The sequence below is a fragment of the Oryctolagus cuniculus genome, chromosome 8 (assembly GCF_051225735.1).
Source record: "Oryctolagus cuniculus isolate XC-2025 breed Fujian yellow rabbit chromosome 8, ASM5122573v1, whole genome shotgun sequence".
NCBI lineage: Eukaryota > Metazoa > Chordata > Mammalia > Lagomorpha > Leporidae > Oryctolagus > Oryctolagus cuniculus.
Genome location: NC_142874.1, coordinates 74,026,809 through 74,051,257, shown reverse-complemented (window position 1 = coordinate 74,051,257; position 24,449 = coordinate 74,026,809). Strand labels below are relative to the sequence as shown.

Sequence of the window (24,449 nt, the reverse complement as noted above, 5' to 3'; positions counted from 1 at the left end):
ATCTACTTTCTAAAATCACCCCAAATCAGCAGTTTTGCATCTCTTCTGTGTCTATGTCAAGTGCTTGCTTTCTCCATTTACCCTAATCATTTTTTTTATTAATTACTTTTATTTATTTGACAGGTAGAGTTATAGACAGTGAGAGAGAAAGGTCTTCCTTCCATTGGTTCACTCCCCAAATGGCTGCTACAGTCGGCGCGCTGCACTGATCCGAAGCCAGGAGCCATGTGCTTCTTCCTGGTCTCTCCATGCGGGTACAGGGGCCCAAGCACCTGGATCATCCTCCACTGCCCTCCCGGGCCACAGCAGAGAGCTGGACTGGAAGAGGAGCAACCAGGACTAGAACCGGCACCCATATAGGATGCTGGCGCCACAGGCAGAGGATTAACCAAGTGAGCCATGGCACCGGCCCCCATTTACTCTAATCTTATCTCATCTTTCCATAAAGCAAATTTTCCTCATTGATCACTGCTATTAACTAGCTGTGAAAATGTTTCGAAAAGATGCCTCACTTTTTGGTGCATTCACACCGTAGTGTGGTCCCCTCCTGCGTGCACTAGACTTGGCCTTGTGACTAGTTGCACTCAAGAGAAGTGAAGCCAGGAAAGATTTCCACATAACTCCTCTCTCTCCTCCCTCGTTCTCTTCTCTTTTCTTCTTTCTCTCTTTATCACTCCTGCCCTGACTCTTGCTCTCTCTCATCACAATCTCTATGTGAAGCAAACTGCCATGTCAGAGCGGCTCTAGAGAAAGAGCCATATGGTGAAGAATCAAAGCCGGTAATCATGTGTGCCAGCCTGGAAGGCCTAACTCAGCCTTCACAGACAGGTCTGGCCTTGCTGACTGCTGACTACAACAGCCTGAGTCCTTGAGCCAGAACCTTAGAACCACCCAGCAAAGCTGCTTCTGAATCCTTAACCCTCAGAAATCATAGGAAATGATAAGTAGCTGTTGGCACAGTTGTTAAAATTCAGGTTAAATCTGTCACACAGCAATAGGTAACTAACCCAATCACAAAATCTTGTGTATACAGCCAAGACAGGCTAGATCAACATTACTCTGAAAAATAACTCAGAAGTCATTCTCTAAATAAAGGTGATTTACAGCATCTTCATGTACACCCAAGGGTGGGAACACATTCTGCTGGCTGAGACATGCACACTGGGAACCAGGGTTGTCTTCCATGGAGGTAGAAGAAATCTACCTCTCTGGCTCTGCAATGAGAGGCACAGAAAGTTCCATATAACCAAATATTCTCCTTATAACCAACTTCATATGCTCTGATTCTGAAATTTTGCAGTAATTAATTTTAAGAGATCTATGTGTTAATTTCATCACATTTTTAACATATTAACTATCAGCTAAAATGAAGAGACAGTGTAGGGGCTTAGCAGGTAAACCTGCCCTCTGCATATGGGCACCAGTTTCAGTCCTGGCTGCTCCACTTCCAATCCTGTTCTCTGCTGTGGCCTGGGAAAGCAGCAGTGGATGGCCCAAGTCCTTGGGCCTCTGCACCTGCGTGGGAAACCAGAAGAAGTTCCTGGTTCCTGGCTTCAGTTCCAGGGAGTGAACCAGTAGATGGAAGACCTCTTTCTCTCTCTCTCTCTCTCTCTGTCTCTCTCTCTGCCTCTGTATAAATCTGCTTTTCAAATAAATAAATAAATCTTTAAAAAAAAAAGAGAGAGAGAAAGAGAGAAGTGTAAACACTGCCCATGTCTGACCTTTACATGAAGGAGGTGTGTTGCTTTGCAATGAATGAAGGATAATTTGGGAACTTAAAAGATCAATGAAGGCATAATATAAATAACTTTGAAAGACATATTTTAACTTAGCTATCCTGCAAAATTTTCAACAAATTAAAAAAAAAATCTCTAATAGCACAAACACATGAAATGCTTTTTAAAATCTAAATTGATGCCTATATAAAGTACTCACACTGCAAGGTATTAGTGCATAGGGATAAAGAGAGTAGACAATAAAATAGATCACCTGAGTTCAAATCCAAACCAGCTGCTCACACTGGCTGTGCGGTCTCAGGTAAGTTACTTACACCCTCCTGTGTGTCCCTATCCCTACCTGACACAGGGGAATGATAATTATAACTATTTCCTCATAGGGCCATGGTAAATATCACATAAGTACTACACATGACTAGCTCCTGACACATAGTAAGCCCTTAGTGTTAGTGCCACTGTCATCATTATTAAAAATTAACATACAGTTTAAGGATATTTCTAAAATACCTATTTGCCCTGCCAATAAAAAACAACCTAAATGATAAGAATACAGTGGTAAATAACAAAATCTCACCTCAATATATGGTTGTGGTGTGACTGGTATAAAAAAACTCATAGGCCAATTACTTGCTATTTAACTTTAGTTTTTAAACTTTAACCCTAGTGAAACAAAAATATGTATCTTACTGGAAAAACTCATTAAAAGACAACTTTATAAGTTAATAAACATATATTTTATGGTTTTTGAAGACTAGATATTTGTACCTTATTATTTTGTGAGAGATTTTAGAAAATATTGTATGAATATTATTTATAGAAATCTGCAAAACAAACATGTAACATGGAAGAAAAAGAACTAAAGGAAACTATAAGTTTGTATCTATGTGATAAATCCTTTCAGCATATATTTTAGTTAGTTGCCTGGTCACCAATTTGGGGCCATGGCCACTGCTATTTGAATCCTGCATCAACACTAGTTGATAAGCCTATGGACTTTGATGGTTTGGTCACAATGTGGAAATGTCTCCAAGTTTTAAAAACATCAATGGGGCTTCTCTCTTTAGACATCCAGATTTAATCTCCCAGCTCTGCCATACCGGAATTTCTTAGTCACCAGAAAACATCTATGTTCAACCTTAGGCAAGGCAAAGGGAGCAGAGGAAATAATTTGTGATAACATAACTCTTCTGGTAATGCAGAATCTTAAATGACATCAGGATTGGGTGGAGCTGTGTTGACAGCTCAGCTCAACACCCAGGGCCCTCTGAACACCTTCAGACCAGCCCCACGGCCTGACACTCTTCAGGACCTGGGCCAGGACCCAAATGTATTTACATATGCTCCTTTTTCTTAGAACACCAACCCATCTTTTCATTTACATTGATAAGATATCACAGATTATTATCATGGAAAGGGATTTCTGGAATACATCCTGGAGAACAAGAGATAAAACACTATCTCTAAAATTTTTGAAGTCAAATTTTCAACTCTAAATGGCAACATTCTGTATTTTAACAAATAGTTCTCTATCAAAAGATTAGAAAATTTTAAGAGCCTGGAAAGCACTTGCTAGGTCAAATATCTTTTCAAAAACTACATATACACTTTTTCAGTAATGCAACAAAATGAACATTTAATAAGAATCATCCCCTTTCTTATGGAATTCAGAATATTCTGGTTCATTTTAGGCCACCTCTTTCATATTTCAAATTTTTTAGTTGTAGTTGGAAGCTTTTTGGAAGTTTGATCACACAGTTCAACTGACTATTCTACAAAGTGTGCATGTGGGAAGAATCGTTTGCCTACTAGATGTTTCTTTGAGGATTCAGATACTTAAGTTAGCATTAACAAAGCACATTTTCCAAAAATCAAATAAATTGCAAAACTAGGAATATAATCAAGTCTCTAAGAAGGAGTTCCAATCATCTGCCAAAACAGACCTCAAATTCTTAAACCCCTGTCCAAAAAAATTGGACCAAGTATTGACGTTTTCCACGACGCAAGACACAGAGCCACAAATGTTTCTCATTTACTCCACTCCTGGGACATACAGCTCAAATAAAAAATTTCCTGAATACCCCAAATTTCAGATGCAATTTGGAATGCAAGTAATTCCTAATGCTATGCAGGAAACATTGTGATCTTCTCTTACCAAATCAATATTTCGGGAATGCACGTCTCAGGAGATCATCCTATTAGAAGACTAACATCTCTTTCAGCCATGTGACCTAACTATTAGGATATATGCCCCCAGCTCAGATGTGATTTCGAACCTTGAGCAACCCTCTAGTCCAGCTACTGTTCAGTAAGAAAGATGTTACCTCAAGGGAGCTAATAAAGATCCCTATGTGTTCCTTAACAAAAAACAGCGCAACAGTACACTCAACCCCCCTGTTGAGAAAGGACAGAACAGTGCTCAAAGATATGAGAGCTACTGCTGCTGCTTCTGCTGCAAAAGAACACTCCCTGTGGCCTCTGGACAGATTCTAATCAAATTCAAGAGTGAAATTTGGCAGAGCCTCTAGTTACATGAGACCCATTCTAATCCCACCCTCACCTCTATTTCCCCTTATTCAGTCAGTAATCATATCTTGGAGAACCAAAGTTGAGATACCTCTTCCAAAATTCTTCCAAATTTGTAGATCCCTCTTTTCTTTCAAGGAAAGAAACACAGCTGAATACAGGAAGAAGAGTACTGCCTTGAATGTATCAGAAGAACATGGAAACTGTGTAAGTCTTAGAAAATGTGATCACTAAAAACAACGGAAGTATGTGTAAGTGCATACAGTATGATAAAATACAGAGCATAGCAGAGAAGCCAACATGATGGTAAGATACCAAGATTAACACTTAATGATACACTTCTCCATTAATTAAAGGGAGCTTTATAGGCAACATGTGCAGTTTAGGGCAACTCCTAAAAATGAGACTTGAGGAAGTCTGAGGCAAAACTCAGACCTGAACACAATACCTTCAAAGTTTTGGCAAAAGGAGACAGCTATTGATTGTACAGATGTAATCAGTGGTAGGAAGAAATGTCTCAAACTGAAGGAATTTGAGGAAAGCTTAAAATCATTACTTAAGAATTAGGAGAAAAAAATCTAGTTCAAATAATAACCTTTGGGGCCAGTGTCTTGGTGTAGTGGGTTAAACCACAGCCTGTGACTGCAGCATCCGATATGGGAACCAGTTCAAGTCCTGGCTGCTTCACTTCGGATCCAGTTCCCTGTTAATGGTCTGGGAAAGCAGAGGAAGATGACTAAATGTTTGGGCCCCTCCACTCACTTCTGGAGACCCAGAAGAAGTTCTTGGTTCCTGGTTTCAGCCTGGCCCAGCCCCGGCCTTTGTGGCCATCTGGGGAATAAACCAGTAAATGGAAGATTCTCTCTTTCCAGTCTCTCTCTCTGTCTCTCCCTCTCTCTCTTTCTTTCCCTCTCTCTGTGTAACTTTGACTTGCAAATAGATTAATCTTTAAATAAAAAGATTTTTATTTTTTAAAGATTTACTTTATTATTTATTTGAAAGTCAGTGTTACACAGAGAGAGGAGAGGCAGATAGAGAGAGAGAGAGAGAGATTTTCCATCCTATGGTTCACTCCCCAATTGGCTGTAGTGGTCAGAGTTGTGCTGATCCAAAGCCAGGAGCCAAGAGCTTCTTCTGGGTCTCCCACTTGGGTGCAGGGGCCCAACGACTTGGGCCATCTTCCACTGCTTTCTCAGGCTATAGCAGAGAGCTGGCTTGGAAGTGGAACAGCCGGGTCTCGAACCAGCGCCCATGTGGGATGCTGGTGCTTCTGGCCAGAGTGTTAACCCACTACACCACAGCAGCAGATGCGATAAAAAGATTTATTTTAAAAAATAATAATAACCTTTAAAACACAACAATGAAGAACCTAACTAAATAAAATATTGGCTAAAGCAAATTTCAGGATTCAATAGGCAATCCTTTTTCAAAAAAAAACCTTTTACTTAGTAAATATAATTTTCCAAAGTACAGTTTATGGATTACAATGGCTTCCCCCCCTCATAACTTCCCTCCCACGCGCACCCCTCCCATATCCCGCTCCCTCTCCCATTCCATTCACATCAAGATTCATTTTCAATTATCTTTATATAGAGGATTAATTTAGTATATAATAAGTAAAGATTTCATCAGTTTGCACCCACAAAGAACATAAAGTATAAAATACTGTTTGAGTACTAGTTGTATCATTAATTCACATTGGACAACACATTAAGGACAGAGATCCCACATGAGGGGTAAGTACACAACGACTCCTGTTGTTGACTTAACAATTTGACACTCTTGTTTATGGCGTCAGAAATCTCCCTAGGCTCTAGTCATGAGTTTCCAAGGCTATGGAATTCTCTTGAGTTCGCTGACTTCGATCTTATTTAGACAAGGTCATAGTCAAAGTGGAAGTTCTCTCCTCTCTTCAGAGAAAGGTGCCTTAAGGGCTGATTCTGAGGCCAGAGTGCCGTTCAGGACATCTGCCATTCTATGGGTCTGCTGTGTATCTCACTTCCCATGTTGGATTGTTCTCTCCCTTTTTTATTCTATCAGCTAGTATTTGCAGACACTAGTCTTGTTTATGTGCTCCCTTTGGCTCTTAGTCCTATCATTATGATCAATTGTGAACAGAAATTGATCACCGGGACTAGTGAGATGGCATTGGTACATGCCACCTTGATGGGATTGAATTGGAATCCCCTGGTATGTTTCTAACTCTACCGTTTGAGGTAAGTCAGCTTGAGCATGTCCCGAATTGCACATCTCTTTCCTCTCTTTAACATTTAAATCAGTGACTTGGTGAAGCAGATTTCCCTTCATGATCTAAGGGGGCTTCATCCAAACAGTGAAGACTTGAAGAGAACAAAAGGCTGACCTCCCTGTCCTCTATCCCCACTAAATAAAACAAAATCCCTTGGCACAGCCTTCTAACTAGAACATCTGTACTTGCTGCCTGATGGCATCAAAGTGGGACTTCAGTTCTTCCTGAAGCTCTACCTGAGCTTCAAGTCTTTGGACCCAAAATGGGACACCAGCTCTGCAGATCAGGGACTTGGCAGTTTCCATAATCACATAAGTGAATTTCTTGTAATAAGCCACTTCCCCACACACACTTGTTCTGCTTCTCTGCAGAACCCTCACTGACACACCACCCTCAAGAGGCTCTAGGTCTATTAATAGGGGATTTACAGAAGCAAACTTTCTCCTCCTTTCCCAAACAGTAATACAGAGTGCAGTACTATGACTCAAAGAAACTATCTAAAAAGGCTATCAACAAACATCCACTGAATGAAATAAACATACTTAAAAGCAAGATCTGCCAAGGACAATATCAAAAGGCATAATTCTTTCCCACAAGAATTCTCATAAAGTGAGTGATCTGGTGTTACTTTATGGCTAGGCTTGCCCTTTCCTGCATATACTGACTGGATGAGATTTCTTTGCTTTTATGAGTTAGTTACAGTTATCTGAAGCAGATCACTGGGAAATAAATTTAAAACAGGGAGTAGAGTTATAAATTAATTCATTCCTCTCACAATGCACAGTACAAATAAGAAGCAAAGAAGCTCACTTGAATGGCAGCCAAGTTCTTCTGCTCTTGAGACGGTGCCTCATGAACGAAGCGAAGCCAGTTGGAGTGTCGTGGGTTAGTAGCATCCAAAATGTATAGAACCTCTCCCTTACTCCCGCGAACCTGAAATGTAAAAGGCTCCTGAGTTTACACATGAAGTCAATATGAGCCATACGGAACAGACCAAGGGGAGGTCACGATGTTTTCTTTCACAAGTACACAATTCTCTAATGACAGTTATCGAACAGATGCTGGGTTAACATGTGCTCTTCCCTTAAACACAGGAACAAACAGAGTCTTCCACTTGGCAGATGTCTAGATGATGCATATTGCAATCAACTCTCAGAAACATACTGTGTTAACAGCCATTTTCTAGTCAAAATCATTATACATGTGTGTGTTACAATCCCAATTGTTCAGGGTATAATGATAAATGCAATATTTCCCCTCTTCATCAAGGAAGAGGATAATATTGTTGGTTCCCAATTTTGGTAGTGGGGGGGGCAGTGTGCAGCTGCAGCAATACCTTCAATTTCTCTCTCTATCTGCTTATTGAATCATATCCATAACAGGAGAACTTGCTAATCGAACCAGTGAAAACGTGACATCCAATGAGACACAGTTTCATATTCTTTACTAGTAGACAAACAAAACAAGTTTCATTTTGTCTCTTCTTGGTTTGCACACATGGATCGCTGTGTAGCAAAGTGGTCTCCTGTTTTTTCGTCTCACGCCATAAGCCCTTGCTGGTCAGATCTATTCTATGTTCTACCAGACAGCGGAGGTAACTGACAATGGAGCAAGCAGTCTATCGAACATTTTCTAATATAACTGATATAGAATCTAGTTTCTAATAAACTCCTACATTGTTGGTTACTAGGCACCTGTCCTTCAACTCTCTTGTTCACATTCATTTGAAATTCAGAAAACGAGGGCCAGGAATGTGGGATTAACACTCCAGACATTCATTACTAAGTAACATATATGAAGACTGAAAATTCACCTTTGCAGACTTTGGATGGGAAAAGTAAACTCTACATTTCCAAATTTTATTTTATAAGATAAATGACAACAGTCTAATAAGTTAGACTTATTTATAATAAGATAAACATACTTCATGATACATTTGGATAACATTCATGCATTCAACAAACACTGACTATGTAACTGCTTAAAACACTGAAATTATCTCAAAGAACAAGGTAGATATAGCCCCTAGCCTCACAGCACTTAAAAGTAAACAAACACAGAATACTACTTCAGGTAAAGATGAGTGTTATGAAGACAACTATAGCAAAACAAAAGAAAAAATACTAAAGCATGAAGAACTATATTCAATGGAGTGGTCAAGGAAAGCCTCCTGGAAGAGACCCAAGCAGAATTCTGAAAGAAAGGAAGGGACAGGTCAGTAGAGGGCTGGGGAAAGACTGTTCTCAGGAAGACACAATGCAGTGGCAAGCAAAGGGCAGGCAGAAAGGCACTGTACTTGGAAACAAATTAGATCTGTTGCAAAAACAGTAAAGAGGTCACAAGGTTGGATCAGAAGGAGCAACAAAGAAAATGGCAAGACTGAGTGGCAGACACCAGATCCTGCACCGACACCCAGCTCCGGAAGCCATTTGAACTTTGAGTGTATATAGTTATTTTTAGACAAAACTCTGTTATGAAAACATCTAATACATACACTGCAAAAACTGGTATTTCAAAGGCCTCGCATTATCCAGGAAAAAAATACAGTTAGCCTGCTCCTACTGTTTAATATGCTGTATGCCGCCCAAACAATCCGTTTTCTTAAATGCCCGACGATCCACAACAACTCTTTTAAAATCTCTCCAATGAAATGGCAGATGTTCATGAGCAAGCAGGAGTTTAATTTTCAATATTGTAATTGCAAAATGAGGAATGCAGAACTATAAAAATTCACATAAGTTCAGGTGTAAAGTATGGGCATTTGTAACACTTCTCACTAAATAATGAACTCACCACAAAGATCTACTTTGGGAGGCGCCTGAAAAATGCCTCACTACTTCCCCCAGACTCAGAACCATGCCTGAGGTTCTGAAGACCAAAATATTAAAAAAAAATTTAAAAAAAAATCACCCTAGTGACACTGCACACCCCACTGAGAGTAGATAAACTTCTAAAGAATTGTAAAAAAAAAAAATGTTTCCCCTCAGGAACCTGCACATCTGTAGGTAACAAAACTGTTTACACTGACAAACAGCTAAAGGAAGCCTCAGTAAGCAGCAGTTCGTTAGATTCTTGAAGGCAAAGTTTTCTCAGAACAGAAATGTAAAGCTACAACTCTTGCAAAACTCCACACAACCCGATTCGCTTCAGATAGGAAAACACCAATGGGTTTATCCATGCGTGCTTCAGTTTGAGAGGGTAGTACTACTCAATTTCTGGCCCTTCTTAGTCTACACTTGTAATTGGATATTAAGAAGAATCTGTATCAGATGTGTTTGTCATTTGGAATTCTTTCTTCAAAGATGTGAAATTTAACAAAGGTTTCTCTGTGACTTATTAAGTGCATATGAGATTTTACCAGGGGTATTGTTTGTTCTTTATGTATTTCAGCTTTTTTCTGAGGCCTTATTGGCTCCAACCATGTTCAGTTAGTCTTGGGAACTCATTTTCCTTTTTCAGTCCATTAGATACATACACATTCTAGCTATCTCTAACCTTCTCACATAATATTCCATATAAAAAGAAATGTACCATTTAACTTTATAGGAAAATTCTTCTGAAATGCAGCACTTTCAATGCAAGTAAATTCCGACATACTGATTTACTATTATATCTTCATAATAACACTGTCACAGTCAGCAGTAAGCTGTATGTTGCAAACATACTCACATTGGAAATAATGTTTTGGTCCATTAACAGTCACTGGCCATTTTCTTCCAAGTACCCTTACCCAACAATGGTTCAGTTCCTACACAATCTTTGCTCCCAGTGGCCTGTCTTATCCAGTTTTCCAGTGGCAGGTCATTTCCTAGTTTCACTATCACTTTCCTAAAGCTGTTAGACAACCTGCTCATAGAACTCATCTTCCTAACTTCAACACAGTACTCTCCTGGCTGATGATCATCTAAAAGAGACATCCAATGATAACTGGATTCATCCTTCCTCTTGCCAGCAAAACAATTCCAGACAGGTGGCTATTTTATCTGTTTTAATTTGATATGGAACTCTGAGGTAATACTTCAAACATTTTTAAAATCTAATGAAAAGACAAAATTCCTCTCAGCTCCATGTTCCCACATCTTAGTAACCCTTCCTAGGCAACATGCATATTTTTGCCTGCCAAAACTAGTCTCTCAAAGACCATCTTCTTTTATTGGAATGTCCAAGGAAATGAAATATGTTGGTTGTTATCCTTACTTAGGATCACTTTCTGTATATCTGCAGCCTGTAACGAAGTCAACGTTTTCATAGTAAAAACCATCTCAATACCAAAACTTGTTTCACATGCACAGGCTTCCTTATGAAAGTTATGCAAAAATTAGCTAAAGTAGGAAAGGGAAAGAAACCCTCATGTAAAAATGAAAACTTCATGCTTCAGTACAGTTGTTCATATCTCTAGAACTTCGCTACTTTACATTAAATGAAAATTATTCCTGCCTATGTAGGGACCTGGCACATTCTGACCTCTGTCAAATGCTGCCAACATCACTTTTCAAGTATGTACGAGTAAGAATGTGCTGGTCTTTGCAACCAGAGATCTGCAACTTTTTAAAAAGATTTATTTTTTATTTATTTGAAAGGCAGAATTACAGAGAGAGTAAGAGATACACACACAAACACACACATACACACACACAGATTTTTCCATCCACTGGTTCACTCTCCAAATGGCTGCAAATGGCTGGGTCAGCTCAAAGCCAGGAGCCAGGAGCTTCTTCTGGGTGCAGGGACCCAGGTACTTGGACCATCCTCTGCTGCTTTTCCAGCACAGTAGCTTGGAGCTGGATTGGAAGTGGAACAGCTGGGATTCAAATTGGTAATGCCAGCTTCCCAGGCTTAACCTGCTTTGCCACACGTAAGCCCCTACAAATCTGTATCTTTTTCAAAGCTAAAGATTAGAACGAGTATAAGCCACTGTTGTTTTTTTCTTCCACCCCAGGACAGACCAAGGAAATCACAGAAACATCCAGCTTCATTGGGAAAAACCATAACATGTAAGTGAAATATTGGAAATAAGCAGTCTATTAAAATTTTCTTTCCCAAATTTAAGTATTTCCTTTGCTATATTAGGTCAGCTATAGAGAGAAAAGCTCATTTATTATATGGATAACTGATTTTTAAAGGACAGGAGTCTACAATCTTACTCTATTTTCTTACTCTGTTATTCTTCAATTATTATAAATCCTTGAGGGATTTTTTTTTTTACTTACTACATAGAAGTCATCAGTGTTCCAAGGGCAAAGCTACTCAGACAGACTTGTCCTCAGTAAGTGATCAAATGCAAGTGAGATAGAATTTGGGTGAAAAGGAAGAGTAGTAAGCCATAATCAGCTCCCAAAAGGTAGCAATAATGTCCTTAATTAGAAATTACAATATGTTATGTTGTATGGTTTATTTATTAAATAAAATGTTTCACTTTCTGTCTTTCAACAAGTCTCTTCAAAGAGGTAGTTTTAAGATAATGTTGAGAGTATGGAGATTTTTACAACATAACATGTCATCATATTTTTGTATTTAAATGACTGGCATTTTCTGCAATTGCTTTTAACTGCATACGGCTATATGCTTTGCCTTCAGTGCTTAATTAACCAGACTTCAGGATATCTTCAGGAGAACAAAAAACAAGTGTGTTCAAGGAGAGAAATCAACTCTGGCAGCACAGTGCTGTCAAATTTAAACCAAAGAGAGACACATTTTCAGAAATCAGCAAAAATCATCACTAGGAAACTAGTGATTTACAGCTTCCAAGCAAAGGGCATGGGGTTTTCTTTCCATTAATTTTTCAAAGGGATCTGCGCACACGCACACACACACACACACAAACCCCAATGTAGCTTATCTACTCATAACTCCCTCCCAATCCCTCACCCCACCAATCACCATCTGATATTCCATACTAGGGGAAAGCATACAGACAAAAACACAGCTTTTAAAGAGCCATGTCTATTGAATTAACATCCAGAATATAATATGCACAAAGTCAATACCTAAAAAGATTGACAAGAAAAATTGTTTCTTTTTTGTTACAAATTTTAGTGCCCTAAACATTTCAAGCTGAAAGGAAGCTCAGAAAAGCACTCTGGAGTGGGAAAAATGCTAGACTAGGATTCAAAGCCCCAGGTGTATCCAAGCAGCTCACTGTATCACCTTGGGTGAGTCACTTCCTCTCACTGAGCTGTGTAGTGGCCTCCTGACCTCTAAAATGGGATTGTTAGTCTCCACCCTGTGACCTCCTCGAAACTGCACAGCATCATATAGAGTGGGACTGAGGATAGCTCTCCTACCAGTGGCATTCTGCAATCACAAGAGATTAACAAAATGAGGAGACGGCCCGCCATGGCCAGCAGACACCTTAAGACAAACACTCTGCTTCAAATGGTTCAGCCAGGACCACAGGGATCATTTTCCACGTTAGCTTTTTGAAGAAACAAACATGAAGGATATCCTAACACTACTGCAGGCTTCAAATTCAAACATATATTCATATTAATTCTGCTTGAACACTGGAAATAAGTGTGATGCCACTACTGAAAGACAGCAGCACATCCAGATGTCATTTTGTGGCAGTGACACTCCTTTATGCACACTGAAAGGTGCCGCTCCATGACCCACGAAATCAACACCAGTACTGCCCTTTCAAGCAGTGTTCACTTCTCTTCCACATACAGCCTTCAAATTTCTGAAAGCAGAAATCCTTCTTCTCTCTGTTTTCCCTTCTCATAAGATGAGCACCACCTTGCTTGTCCAATGTGATTTTACATCTCCTCTACCCTCTTCTGGACACACTAGTTTATCCAAATTCTCTTAACATGGAAGAGAACACAGCATATAGGATTTTATATATTATACAGATCACAGCATACATGACCTGTGCACCATTGCCGTTGCTGCAATCTAAAAATCGCCAAAGCAGAGCAGGCACTTGGTGTGTCCCACATCAGAGTGCCTGGGTTGTTCCTGGTTCCATCTCCAAACTCCATCTTTCTGCTAATGCAGACCCTGGAAGGCAGCAGAGATGCTCAAATAACTGGGTTCCTGCCACCCAAGTGACAGATCTGGATTGAGTTCCCTGCTCCTTGATCTGGCCCCAGCCCACTTCCAGCCATTGTGGTCATAAGAGGAGTGATCCAGCAGATTAAGTTGCTTTTTGTATTTCTGTCTGTTTTGGTTGCCATATCTTACATTTAGCTAAAGTCACAGTTATAATTAATTAACCTGTTTTAAGGATGGTTTCATGAGACTGCCAAAGACACACAAAGACAAACTTACCTGAGGAAATTCATTGGTTGATGCAACATAGCAAATCCTATACTTGGGCAACTGAACACCCAGAGATAGAAGCCTTTTATTCATTATGGTACCAATAAATATTTTATTCACTAAAAGCTCACCAAATGTGTTCACTTTTAATTGCCACTGTCTTCTTTCAAAAGAGCAAAATATTTTATTAGGAGTAATGAGGCATCTGAAAGTACTCTATGTGCCTTTAAAGTACTTATAAACTGGATTTTAAAAAAAATGAAACCGGTTTTCCGGCAAGATGGCGGAATAGGAAGGGAGCACACTGATAGTCTGGGGAGAGATAGTTTAATAAAAGTGGAGATACTGCAGGTTCAAGGAAGAGTAGGGGAGGAAACAGCAGAAGAAACTCTTCCGGAACGCGTGATTCACAGCGGACCTGCGTGGAGAGCGTGGGAGCCCACAGTTCGGGACATCAGCGGCAGACTCAACACACCAGCGCTGGAACGCGAGGTGAGCCGAACCTCAATAGCCCGAGACACCGGCAGGCAAGCGGAGAGAGGAGACTAGAGGGAACGACCCCCCGGGGGGGGGAAGTTCACAAGGCTAACTGGAAGAGAGAGAGAGAGAGAGAGAAAAAAAAAAAAGGTGACTAGTACGGACACGGGTTTCTCTCTCTCCGCTCACCTCTCAAGGGCGAGCAAGACAAAGAGCAGGCGCCATCTTGGACATACGTCATAAGCAGAGCGACCTCAGGTCTGCACCGGCCCTGAGCCTAGCAGAAAAACCTGACTCTGGGCAGGGTGAATTAACAGGAGATTAGGACCTAGTAAATTTGTGGTGCTACTGAACTGAGACTGTGAAAAAAGAGACGGTGGGGGAGAGAACTCACGGAATTCACGTGAGCACTCTCCAGAGACGCTACAATTCCGTAACTTTGGCAACCCAGTGGGAGGCTGAAGGAGAATTTGAGCCCACTCTGAGGGCCGAACAGATTCCCTGTGGGGATCTTGGGAAAGAGCTTCCGATCTCTGGCTCCTGTGGGTATATCATTTGCCTGCTAACTACCTCCAACTTCGTTCAGCTGTGCGGAATTACTTCCCTTTTGAATCAAAAAAAAAAAAAGAGAGAGAGAGAGAGATTTACCACGCCTAACCTGGGAGTGTCACCTTTGGCACACCAAACAGAGCTCTCAGGCCACACCCATCTCAAGCCCTAAGGCTCCATCAAAAACAGATAGTCCACTTAATCTAGAGTCATAGTATAACAAGAAAAAGCACCACAGTGAAGAAACCAAATATCTCCAATATGCCAAATAACAAACGCAAAAACCGAGGTAATAAAAACAAGGAAGTCACTATGACGCCCTCAAATGAAAAAGACACCCCAATTCAAGATTATGAAGATGATGACATAGAAGAAATGCAAGAAGCAGATCTCAAAAAATTGATAAGAACATTAAGAAGTTCTCAAAAACAAATTCTGGAACTACACAAATCCTTAATGGACAAGATAGAAAATCTCTCTCATGAAAATGAAATATTAAGGAGGAATCAAAATGAAACGAAACAACTAGTACAACAGGAAACTGTGATAGTGACTGAAGTGAAGAATTCAATAGATCAAATGAAAAACACAATAGAGAGCCTTACAAACAGAATGGGTGAAGCAGAAGAGAGAATATCGGACTTAGAAGACAGAGAACAGGAAAGGATACAGTCAGACCAAAGAAAAGACGAGGAAATTAGAAATCTAAAACATATTGTCGGGAATCTTCAGGATACTATTAAAAAACCCAACATTCGGGTTCTAGGAGTTCCTGAAGGCATGGAGAGGGAGAAAGGATTAGAAGGCCTTTTTAGTGAGATATTAGCAGAAAATTTCCCAGGTTTGGAGAAGGACAGAGAAATCCTAGTACAGGAAGCTCACAGAACCCCTAATAAACACGACCAAAAGAGATCCTCACCACGACACGTTGTAATTAAACTCTCCACAGTGAAACATAAAGAAAAGATCCTAAAATGTGCAAGAGAGAAACGTCAGATTACTCTCAGAGGATCTCCAATCAGACTCACAGCTGACTTCTCATCAGAAACTCTAAAAGCTAGGAGGGAATGGCGAGATACAGCCCAGGTACTAAGAGAGAAAAACTGCCAGCCCAGAATATTATATCCTGCAAAGCTATCATTTGTGAATGAAGGTGAAATAAAGACTTTTCATTGCAAACAGAAATTGAAAGAATTTGTTGCCACTCGTCCAGCCCTGCAAAAGATGCTTAAAGATGTGTTACACACAGAAACACAGAAACACGGTCATCAATATGAAAGAAGGTAAAGGAAGGAAATCAAGGTAGGAAACCTCACAGCAAAAGATCACAGGGAATTCAAAGCATATATTAGAACTTATCTTTGGCAAATGGCAGGGCAAAGTTACCACTTATCATTAGTCACTTTGAACGTGAATGGCCTGAACTGTCCAGTTAAAAGACACCGATTGGCTGATTGGGATAAGGAACAAAACTCATCTATTTGCTGCTTACAAGAAACACATCTTTCCAAAAAAGATCCATACAGACTGAAAGTGAAAGGCTGGAAAAAGATATACCATGCCAACAGAAATGAAAAAAGAGTGGGCGTAGCCATCTTAATATCGGACAACATAAACTTTACCACAAAAACTGTTAAGAGAGACAAAGAGGGACACTATATCATGATTAAGGGATCAATTCAACAGGAAGATATAACAATTATCAATGTATATGCACCTAACTACAGGGCACCAGTTTATCTAAAAGATTTATTAACGGACTTAAAGGGAGACTTAGACCCCAATACAGTAGTACTGGGGGACTTCAATACTCCACTCTCAGAAATAGACAGATCATCCGGTCAGAAGATCAACAAGGATACAGTAGATTTAAACTACACTATAGCCCAAATGGATCTAACAGATATCTACAGAACTTTCAATCCTACAGCTAAAGATTTTACATTCTTCTCAGCAGTACATGGAAGCTTCTCTAGGATTGACCACATGCTGGGCCATAAAGCAAGTCTCAGCAAATTCAAAAGAATTAGAATCATACCATGCAGCTTCTCAGACCATAAAGGAATGAAGTTGGAGATTGGCAACCCAGGAATCCCTAGAGCATACGCAAACACATGGAGATTGAACAACATGCTCCTGAATGAACAATGGGTCATAGAAGAAATCAAAAGAGAAATCAAAAACTTTCTGGAAGTAAATGAGGATAACAGCACAACATACCAAAACTTATGGGACGCAGCAAAAGCAGTGTTAAGAGGAAAGTTTATATCAATAGGTGCCTACATCAAGAAATTGGAAAGACACCAAATAGATGAGCTTTCAATTCACCTCAAGGATCTAGAAAACCTACAGCAAACCAGACCCAAATCTAGTAGGAGAAGAGAAATAATTAAAATCAGAAAGAAATCAACAGGATTGAATCAAGAAAAACATTACAAAAAATCAGCCAAACGAGGAGCTGGTTTTTTGAAAAAATAAACAAAATTGACACCCCATTGGCCCAACTAACTAAAAAAAGAAGAGAAAAGACCCAAATCAATAAAATCAGAGATGAAAAAGGAAACGTAACAACAGACACCACAGAAATAAAAAGAATCATCAGAAATTACTACAAGGACTTGTATGCCAGCAAACAGGGAAACCTATCAGAAATGGATAGATTCCTGGACACATGCAACCTGCCTAAATTGAACCAGGAAGACATCGAAAACCTAAACAGACCCATAACTGAGACAGAAATTGAAACAGTAATAAAGGCCCTCCCAACAAAGAAAAGCCCAGGACCAGATGGATTCACTGCTGAATTCTACCAGACGTTTAAAGAAGAACTAACTCCAATTCTTCTCAAACTATTCAGAACAATCGAAGAAGAGGGAGTCCTCCCAAATTCTTTCTATGAAGCCAGCATCACCTTAATTCCTAAGCCAGAAAAAGATGCAGCACTGAAAGAGAATTACAGACCAATATCCCTGATGAACATAGATGCAAAAATCCTCAATAAAATTCTCGCCAATAGAATGCAACAACACATCAGAAAGATCATCCACCCAGACCAAGTGGGATTTATCCCTGGTATGCAGGGATGGTTTAATGTGCGCAAGACAATCAATGTGATACACCACATTAACAGACTGCAGAAGAAAAACCATATGATTCTCTCAATAGATGCCGAGAAAGCATTTGATAAAATACAACACCCATTCATGATGAAAACTCTAAGCAAACTGGGTTTGGAAGGAACATTCCTCAATACAATCAAAGCAATCTATGAAAAACCCACAGCCAACATCCTATTGAATGGGGAAAAGTTGGAAGCATTTCCACTGAGATCTGGAAACAGACAGGGATGCCCACTCTCACCACTGCTATTCAATATAGTTTTGGAGGTTCTAGCCAGAGCTAGTAGGCAAGAAAAAGAAATTAAAGGGATACAAATTGGGAAGGAAGAACTCAAACTATCCCTCTTTGCAGATGACATGATTCTGTATTTAGGGGACCCAAAGAACTCTACTAAGAGACTATTGGAACTCATAGAAGAGTTTGGCAAAGTAGCAGGGTATAAAATCAATGCACAAAAATCAACAGCCTTTGTATACACAGACAATGCCATGGCTGAGGAAGAACTTCTAAGATCAATCCCATTCACAATAGCTACAAAAACAATCACATACCTTGGAATAAACTTAACCAAAGACGTTAAAGATCTCTACGATGAAAATTACAAAACCTTAAAGAAAGAAATAGAAGAGGATACCAAGAAATGGAAAAATCTTCCATGCTCATGGATTGGAAGAATCAATATCATCAAAATGTCCATTCTCCCAAAAGCAATTTACAGATTCAATGCAATACCAATCAAGATACCGAAGACCTTCTTCTCAGATCTGGAAAAAATGGTGCTGAAATTTATATGGAGGCACAAGAGACCTCGAATAGCTAAAGCAATCTTGTACAACAAAAACAAAGCCGGAGGCATCACAATACCAGATTTCAGGACATACTACAGGGCAGTTGTAATTAAAACAGCATGGTACTGGTACAGAAACAGATGGATAGACCAATGGAACAGAATTGAAACACCAGAAATCAACCCAAACATCTACAGCCAACTTATATTTGATCAAGGATCTAAAACTAATTCCTGGAGCAAGGACAGTCTATTCAATAAATGGTGCTGGGAAAATTGGATTTCCACGTGCAGAATCATGAAGCAAGACCCCTACCTTACACCTTACACAAAAATCCACTCAACATGGATTAAAGACCTAAATCTACGACCTGACACCATCAAGTTACTAGAGAACATTGGAGAAACCCTTCAAGATATTGGCACAGGCAAAGAATTTCTGGAAAAGACCCGGGAGGCACAGGCAGTCAAAGCCAAAATCAACTATTGGGATTGCATCAAATTGAGAAGTTTCTGTACTGCAAAAGAAACAGTCAGGAGAGTGAAGAGACAACCGACAGAATGGGAAAAAATATTTGCAAACTATGCAACAGATAAAGGGTTAATAACCAGAATCTACAAAGAGATCAAGAAACTCCACAAAAACAAAACCAACAACCCACTTAAGAGATGGGCCAAGGACCTCAACAGACATTTTTCAAAAGAGGAAATCCAAATGGCCAACAGGCACATGAAAAAATGTTCAAGGTCATTAGCAATCAGGGAAATGCAAATCAAAACCACAATGAGGTTTCACCTCACCCCGGTTAGAATGGCTCACATGCAGAAATCTACCAACAACAGATGCTGGAGAGGATGTGGGGAAAAAGGGACACTAACCCACTGTTGGTGGGAATGCAAACTGGTCAAGCCACTATGGAAGTCAGTCTGGAGATTCCTCAGAAACCTGAAGATAACCCTACCGTTCGACCCAGCCATCCCACTCCTTGGAATTTACCCAAAGGAATTTAAATTGGCAAACAAAAAAGAGGTCTGCACCCTAATGTTTATTGCAGCTCAATTCACAATAGCTAAGACCTGGAACCAACCTAAATGCCCATCAACGATAGACTGGATAAAGAAATTATGGGATATGTACTCTTTAGAATACTATACCGCAGTAAGAAACAACGAAATCCAGTCATTTGCAACAAAATGGAGGAATCTGGAACACATCATGCTGAGTGAAATAAGCCAGTCCCAAAGGGACAAATACCATATGTTCTCCCTGATCGGTGACGACTGACTGAACACCAAGAGGGAAACCTGTTGGAGTGAGGTGGACACTATGGGAAACGGTGGCTTGATCAGCATAGCCCTGACTGTTAATGAACAACTTAATACAGTATCCCTCTTAGTAGTTTTTTTACCTGTTCTACTTAATATGACTGGTTTAGATCTGTAATTGATGCACAGTTATTCTTAAGTGTTGAAAATTAACTGAAATGTGATCCCTGTTGAACATGGTGGTGGGAATGGGAGAGGGAAGAGATGTATAATTTGGGACATGCTCAGGCTGACTTGCCCCAAGTGGTGGAGTTGGAAGCATACCAGGGGATTCAAATTCAATCCCATCGAGGTGGCATGTACCAATGCCATCTCACTGTTCCAGGTGATCAGTTTCAGTTCACAGTTGGTCATGGTGGAGGGACTGGGAGTCAAAGGGAGCACATAGACAAGTCTAGTACCTGCTAACGCTAACCGATGGAGTAAATAAAGGGGAGAGTGATCCAACATGGGAAGTGAGATACTCAGCAGACTCATAGAATGGCAGATGTCCTAAATAGCACTCTGGCCTCAGAATCAGCCTAAAGGCATTCGGAGCTGGCTGAAAAGCTCATGAGAGTATTTCAGGCATGGAAAGCCAAGACACTCTGGCAAAAGATCTCTGCGAGTGAGATCCCAGTGGAAAGAACAGGTCATCAAAGAAGGAGGTACCTTTCTCTGAAGGGAGGAGAGAACCTCCACTTTGACTATGACCTTGTCTAAACAAGATAAGAGTCGGAGAACTCAGAGGGCTTCCATAGCCTTGGAAACTCATGACTGGAGCATAGGGAGATTACTGATGCCATAGACAGGAGTGTCAATTGGTAAAGTCAACAACAGGAGTCACTGTGCACTTACTCCTCATGTAGGATCTCTATCCTTAATGTGCTGTACATTGAGATTTAATGCTATAACGAGTACTCAAACAATATATTTCACTTTGTGTTTCTATGGGGGTGGAAACTGTTGAAATCCTTACTTAATGCATACTAAACTGATCCTCTGTAAAAAAAAAAAAGAAATTATCAATTCCCAACTTGACTCTCACTGGGATTAAACATGACAATAGGTCTGCTCTGATTTCATCATCATTTAAAAAAATCACCTATTATTTTTCACTTTATGTTTCTGTGTGGGAGCAAACTGTTGAAATCCATACTTGATGTATACTAAGCTGATCTTCTGTATATTAAGATAATCAAAAATGAATCTTGATGTGAATGGAAGGGGAGAGGGAGTGGGAAAGGGGAGGGTTGTGGGTGGGAGGGACGGTATGGGGGGAAGCCATTGTAATCCATAAGTTGTACTTTGGAAATTTATATGCATTAAATAAAAGTTTAAAAAAAAATGAAACCACTCATATAAACTGCAAAAAATGCATCTTTTTCACAATTCACTTATGAAAGTACCTTAACAGCAAATTCATTGTTCCTTAGCAGTTTTACACACATGTCCAACCACTTGGACTTCATTGGCATTTCTGGACACTCCAGTTTTGGATTGCATAATGAGTACAATGATTTTCGCTGAAATTACCTTATTGTGCCAACTGTTTTAAAGTTTTCTGTACAGAATATGCAGGTTTTGTACATGGATGCTGCCACCACTGTTTTAGCCACCTGTGCATTTTGGCCCACTTTTTAATTCAATATAGTAACATGGAGAACTTCTCAGTAAGTAAAGTGTTATTTCACCAAGGAATTGGAACTGCATTAGAGTCTGTGTGTTGACAGCTTGGCAGCATCCATCAGCAATGACTCACAAAACTTTAAAACCAGCCATCGTTTTGCAAGGTCCTGTGTTATTCAATTTTTTAACATAGGTTTGAGGTTTACACAGACTTACAGCCTTGTAGTCAGCTTTGGGGGAAGATTTTCTCTATGGGCACATTTCAAATCCACACACAAAATGTCCCAAATAGTAAGAGGCAACTTTTGGAGGCAAAACCCTAATAATCAGATGTCAAATCACTTGAAAGAGTTGGCAGTCACATAAAAAAATAGTAATAACTCCAAGTTCCAGAGATCATGGCATGATGGTGTTTTTAAAAGACAATGCTCTGTATTCAAAAACTTCTGTGCAAAAGTTAAGGAGACAATGAGTAACAAAGAGCAACACGTAGTCTGCAAGGAAAAAAAAGTCTCCTTCGATCCTGTTCTCTTAACCCAAATTCCACTCCCATGGTTAATGTTTTCTCAGATTTTCCTAAGTTCATTATTTTCAATAGCTATTAAAATTGAATCCACACACACAATCCTTTTAAGTCTAACTATATTCTCATTATTTACATCTTCAAATATGTAAAAACTAAAAACAGAAAAAAATCAGTGATCTTTGAATAAGAATGCACCTAAAGCTATCCTCCATTGCTAAGATAATTCTCATAATTAGCCAAGAATCATAGCTATGTACAATCTAAAATATAACACTACTTGTCAGTAAACAGTATTTACTGTGCATATTTGTTGTGCATTTCCTTATTGGTTATTTTTAAGGTGCTCTGAAAAGCTACAGATGGAATCTTAGAACATATATTCAATTGACATCTTCAGTTATTAATAAGGACACAAAAACACTCTTTATAAAAACAACTCACAAAGCAATGGATTGTTATAAAGTAGGCAGGAAAGTGAACTTCAGCCATTTCAAAAACAGTACACACGGGTGTAAAGCAACATACAGTACCAAGTCCTTAGGATGGACCTGGTGAAAAGCAAACATCAGAGCAGGGCAGAGCAGGGTGCACCATGAAAATCCTCTGGTAGAGAGTATGTGCCACAAGAGTGAATCTACTGGGTCTGAGACATCAACCTCAGCAATATTTGTTTGTAGGATTGGCCCTTGGATGGCAAGTGGGGCTTTGGCTCTCCAAGTGGCCCTTGTCAATAGCTAACGGATAAGGTGGTTTACTGGCCTAGACTGTTGGAACAAACAATGTGGTTTCTGCTGAATACCTGCCTTCTTTCTAGAAGCCAAGAATTTTGTTACACGCTAGGCAGAAGGCGACTGCTACCTCCCAATAAAGTCTTGGATGTTAAATCTCTAATGAGCTGCCTTCTACAAACACATCCCATATGTGTGGCTGCATTTTCCCTAATGGGCAAAGAGTGTGCTGTGTGACCAATCATGGAAGTGTGAGAGTTTTAGGTGCCTCCAGATTCCACCTACACCATAATGACCTGCCTGGACATCCTTATTCCATCACTGTAATAAATCTTAGCCATATGCACAGTGAGATGCTGAGACCTCATGTGGCCTTCTAGGGCATCTCTGAATGGGGGGATGGTCTTGGAGACCTCCAACACACACAATGAGCTTAGTTCCAGGAACTAAAATTGGGAAACAAATTTGCAAAAAGAAGGGGTAGAAGGTCATTTCTAGATTCATATACTTCTTTTTAAAGTTTTATTTATTTATTTGTTTGTTTGTTTATTTGAAAGGCAGAACTATGGGTGGGCAGTGGGGAGATATCTTCCATCTGCTCGTTCACTCCCCAAATGGCCACAACAGCCAGGGCTGAGCCAAGCTGAAGCCAGGAGCCTAAAATTCCATGAGGGTAACCCACGTAGATGGCAGGGACACAAGCACATGGGCCATCTTCCACTGCTTTCCCTGGCACATTGACAGTAAGCTGGATGGGATCAGCCAGCACTTGAACTGGCACTCTGAGAGGGGATGCTGGTGTTGCAAGTGACTGCTCAACCCACTGTACTATAATGGAGCCCCATCCTTAGAATTTTTAAATATAAATGTTTCACATATACTAATTAAACCACACTCATTCAGCCACATGAAAAAAATGAGAAAACTCAAGAAAAGGCAATAAATTTTAAAAATAAAGACCATTACTTTTTATGGCCCATAAGCAAACCAATTCCTTCAACTAGTTTAAATAAGGAAGAACAATCAGGAGAAATTTTAATTATAAAATATTACTAACTTCTTAATTGATTTCAGAACCTACACCCTGCATAAAATGAGACTCCACAACATAGAAAATTAGACCAATGAAAGGATCTTCTTGGAACTTTGTTTTCTTGTACAAAGGAAGCATGGCAAATGATACTGGGAAATTTGATTGGAAAGATGCAATTAATAAAAGATGTTAAGATTCAAATCTGATAGTTGTGGAAGCAAAATAAGAGAAAAACAGGAAATGAATGGTGATTGTACCAGTTACAATTTTTTAAGGTTTTATTTATTGTTTATTTGAGAGGTAGAGTTACAAAGAAAGGAAGAGACAGAGAGAAAGGTCTTCCATCCACTAGTTCACTCCCCAAATGGCTGTAATAGCCAGAGCTGAGCTGATCCAAATCCAGGAGCCAGGAACTTCTTCCAGGTCTTCCACAGGTATGCAGGGGCCCAAGCACTTAGGCCATCTTCCACTGCTTTCCAAGGCCATCAGCAGAGAGCTGGATGGAAAGAGGAGCAATCAGGACATGAA

General features: G+C 39.8%; 1 protein-coding gene across 3 annotated transcripts in view; it reads right to left on the bottom strand.

Moving 5' to 3' along the window:
* Window positions 1-24,449, bottom strand: part of PRDM5 (PR/SET domain 5) — a 250,855-nt gene that overhangs the window by 157,777 nt on the left and 68,629 nt on the right. For all 3 annotated transcript variants that reach the window (XM_089302575.1, XM_089302574.1, XM_089302576.1), the window contains exon 3: window positions 7,318-7,440. In XM_089302575.1, the coding sequence (XP_089158701.1) occupies window positions 7,318-7,440 (123 nt within the window). The remainder of the gene's footprint in view (window positions 1-7,317; window positions 7,441-24,449) is intronic.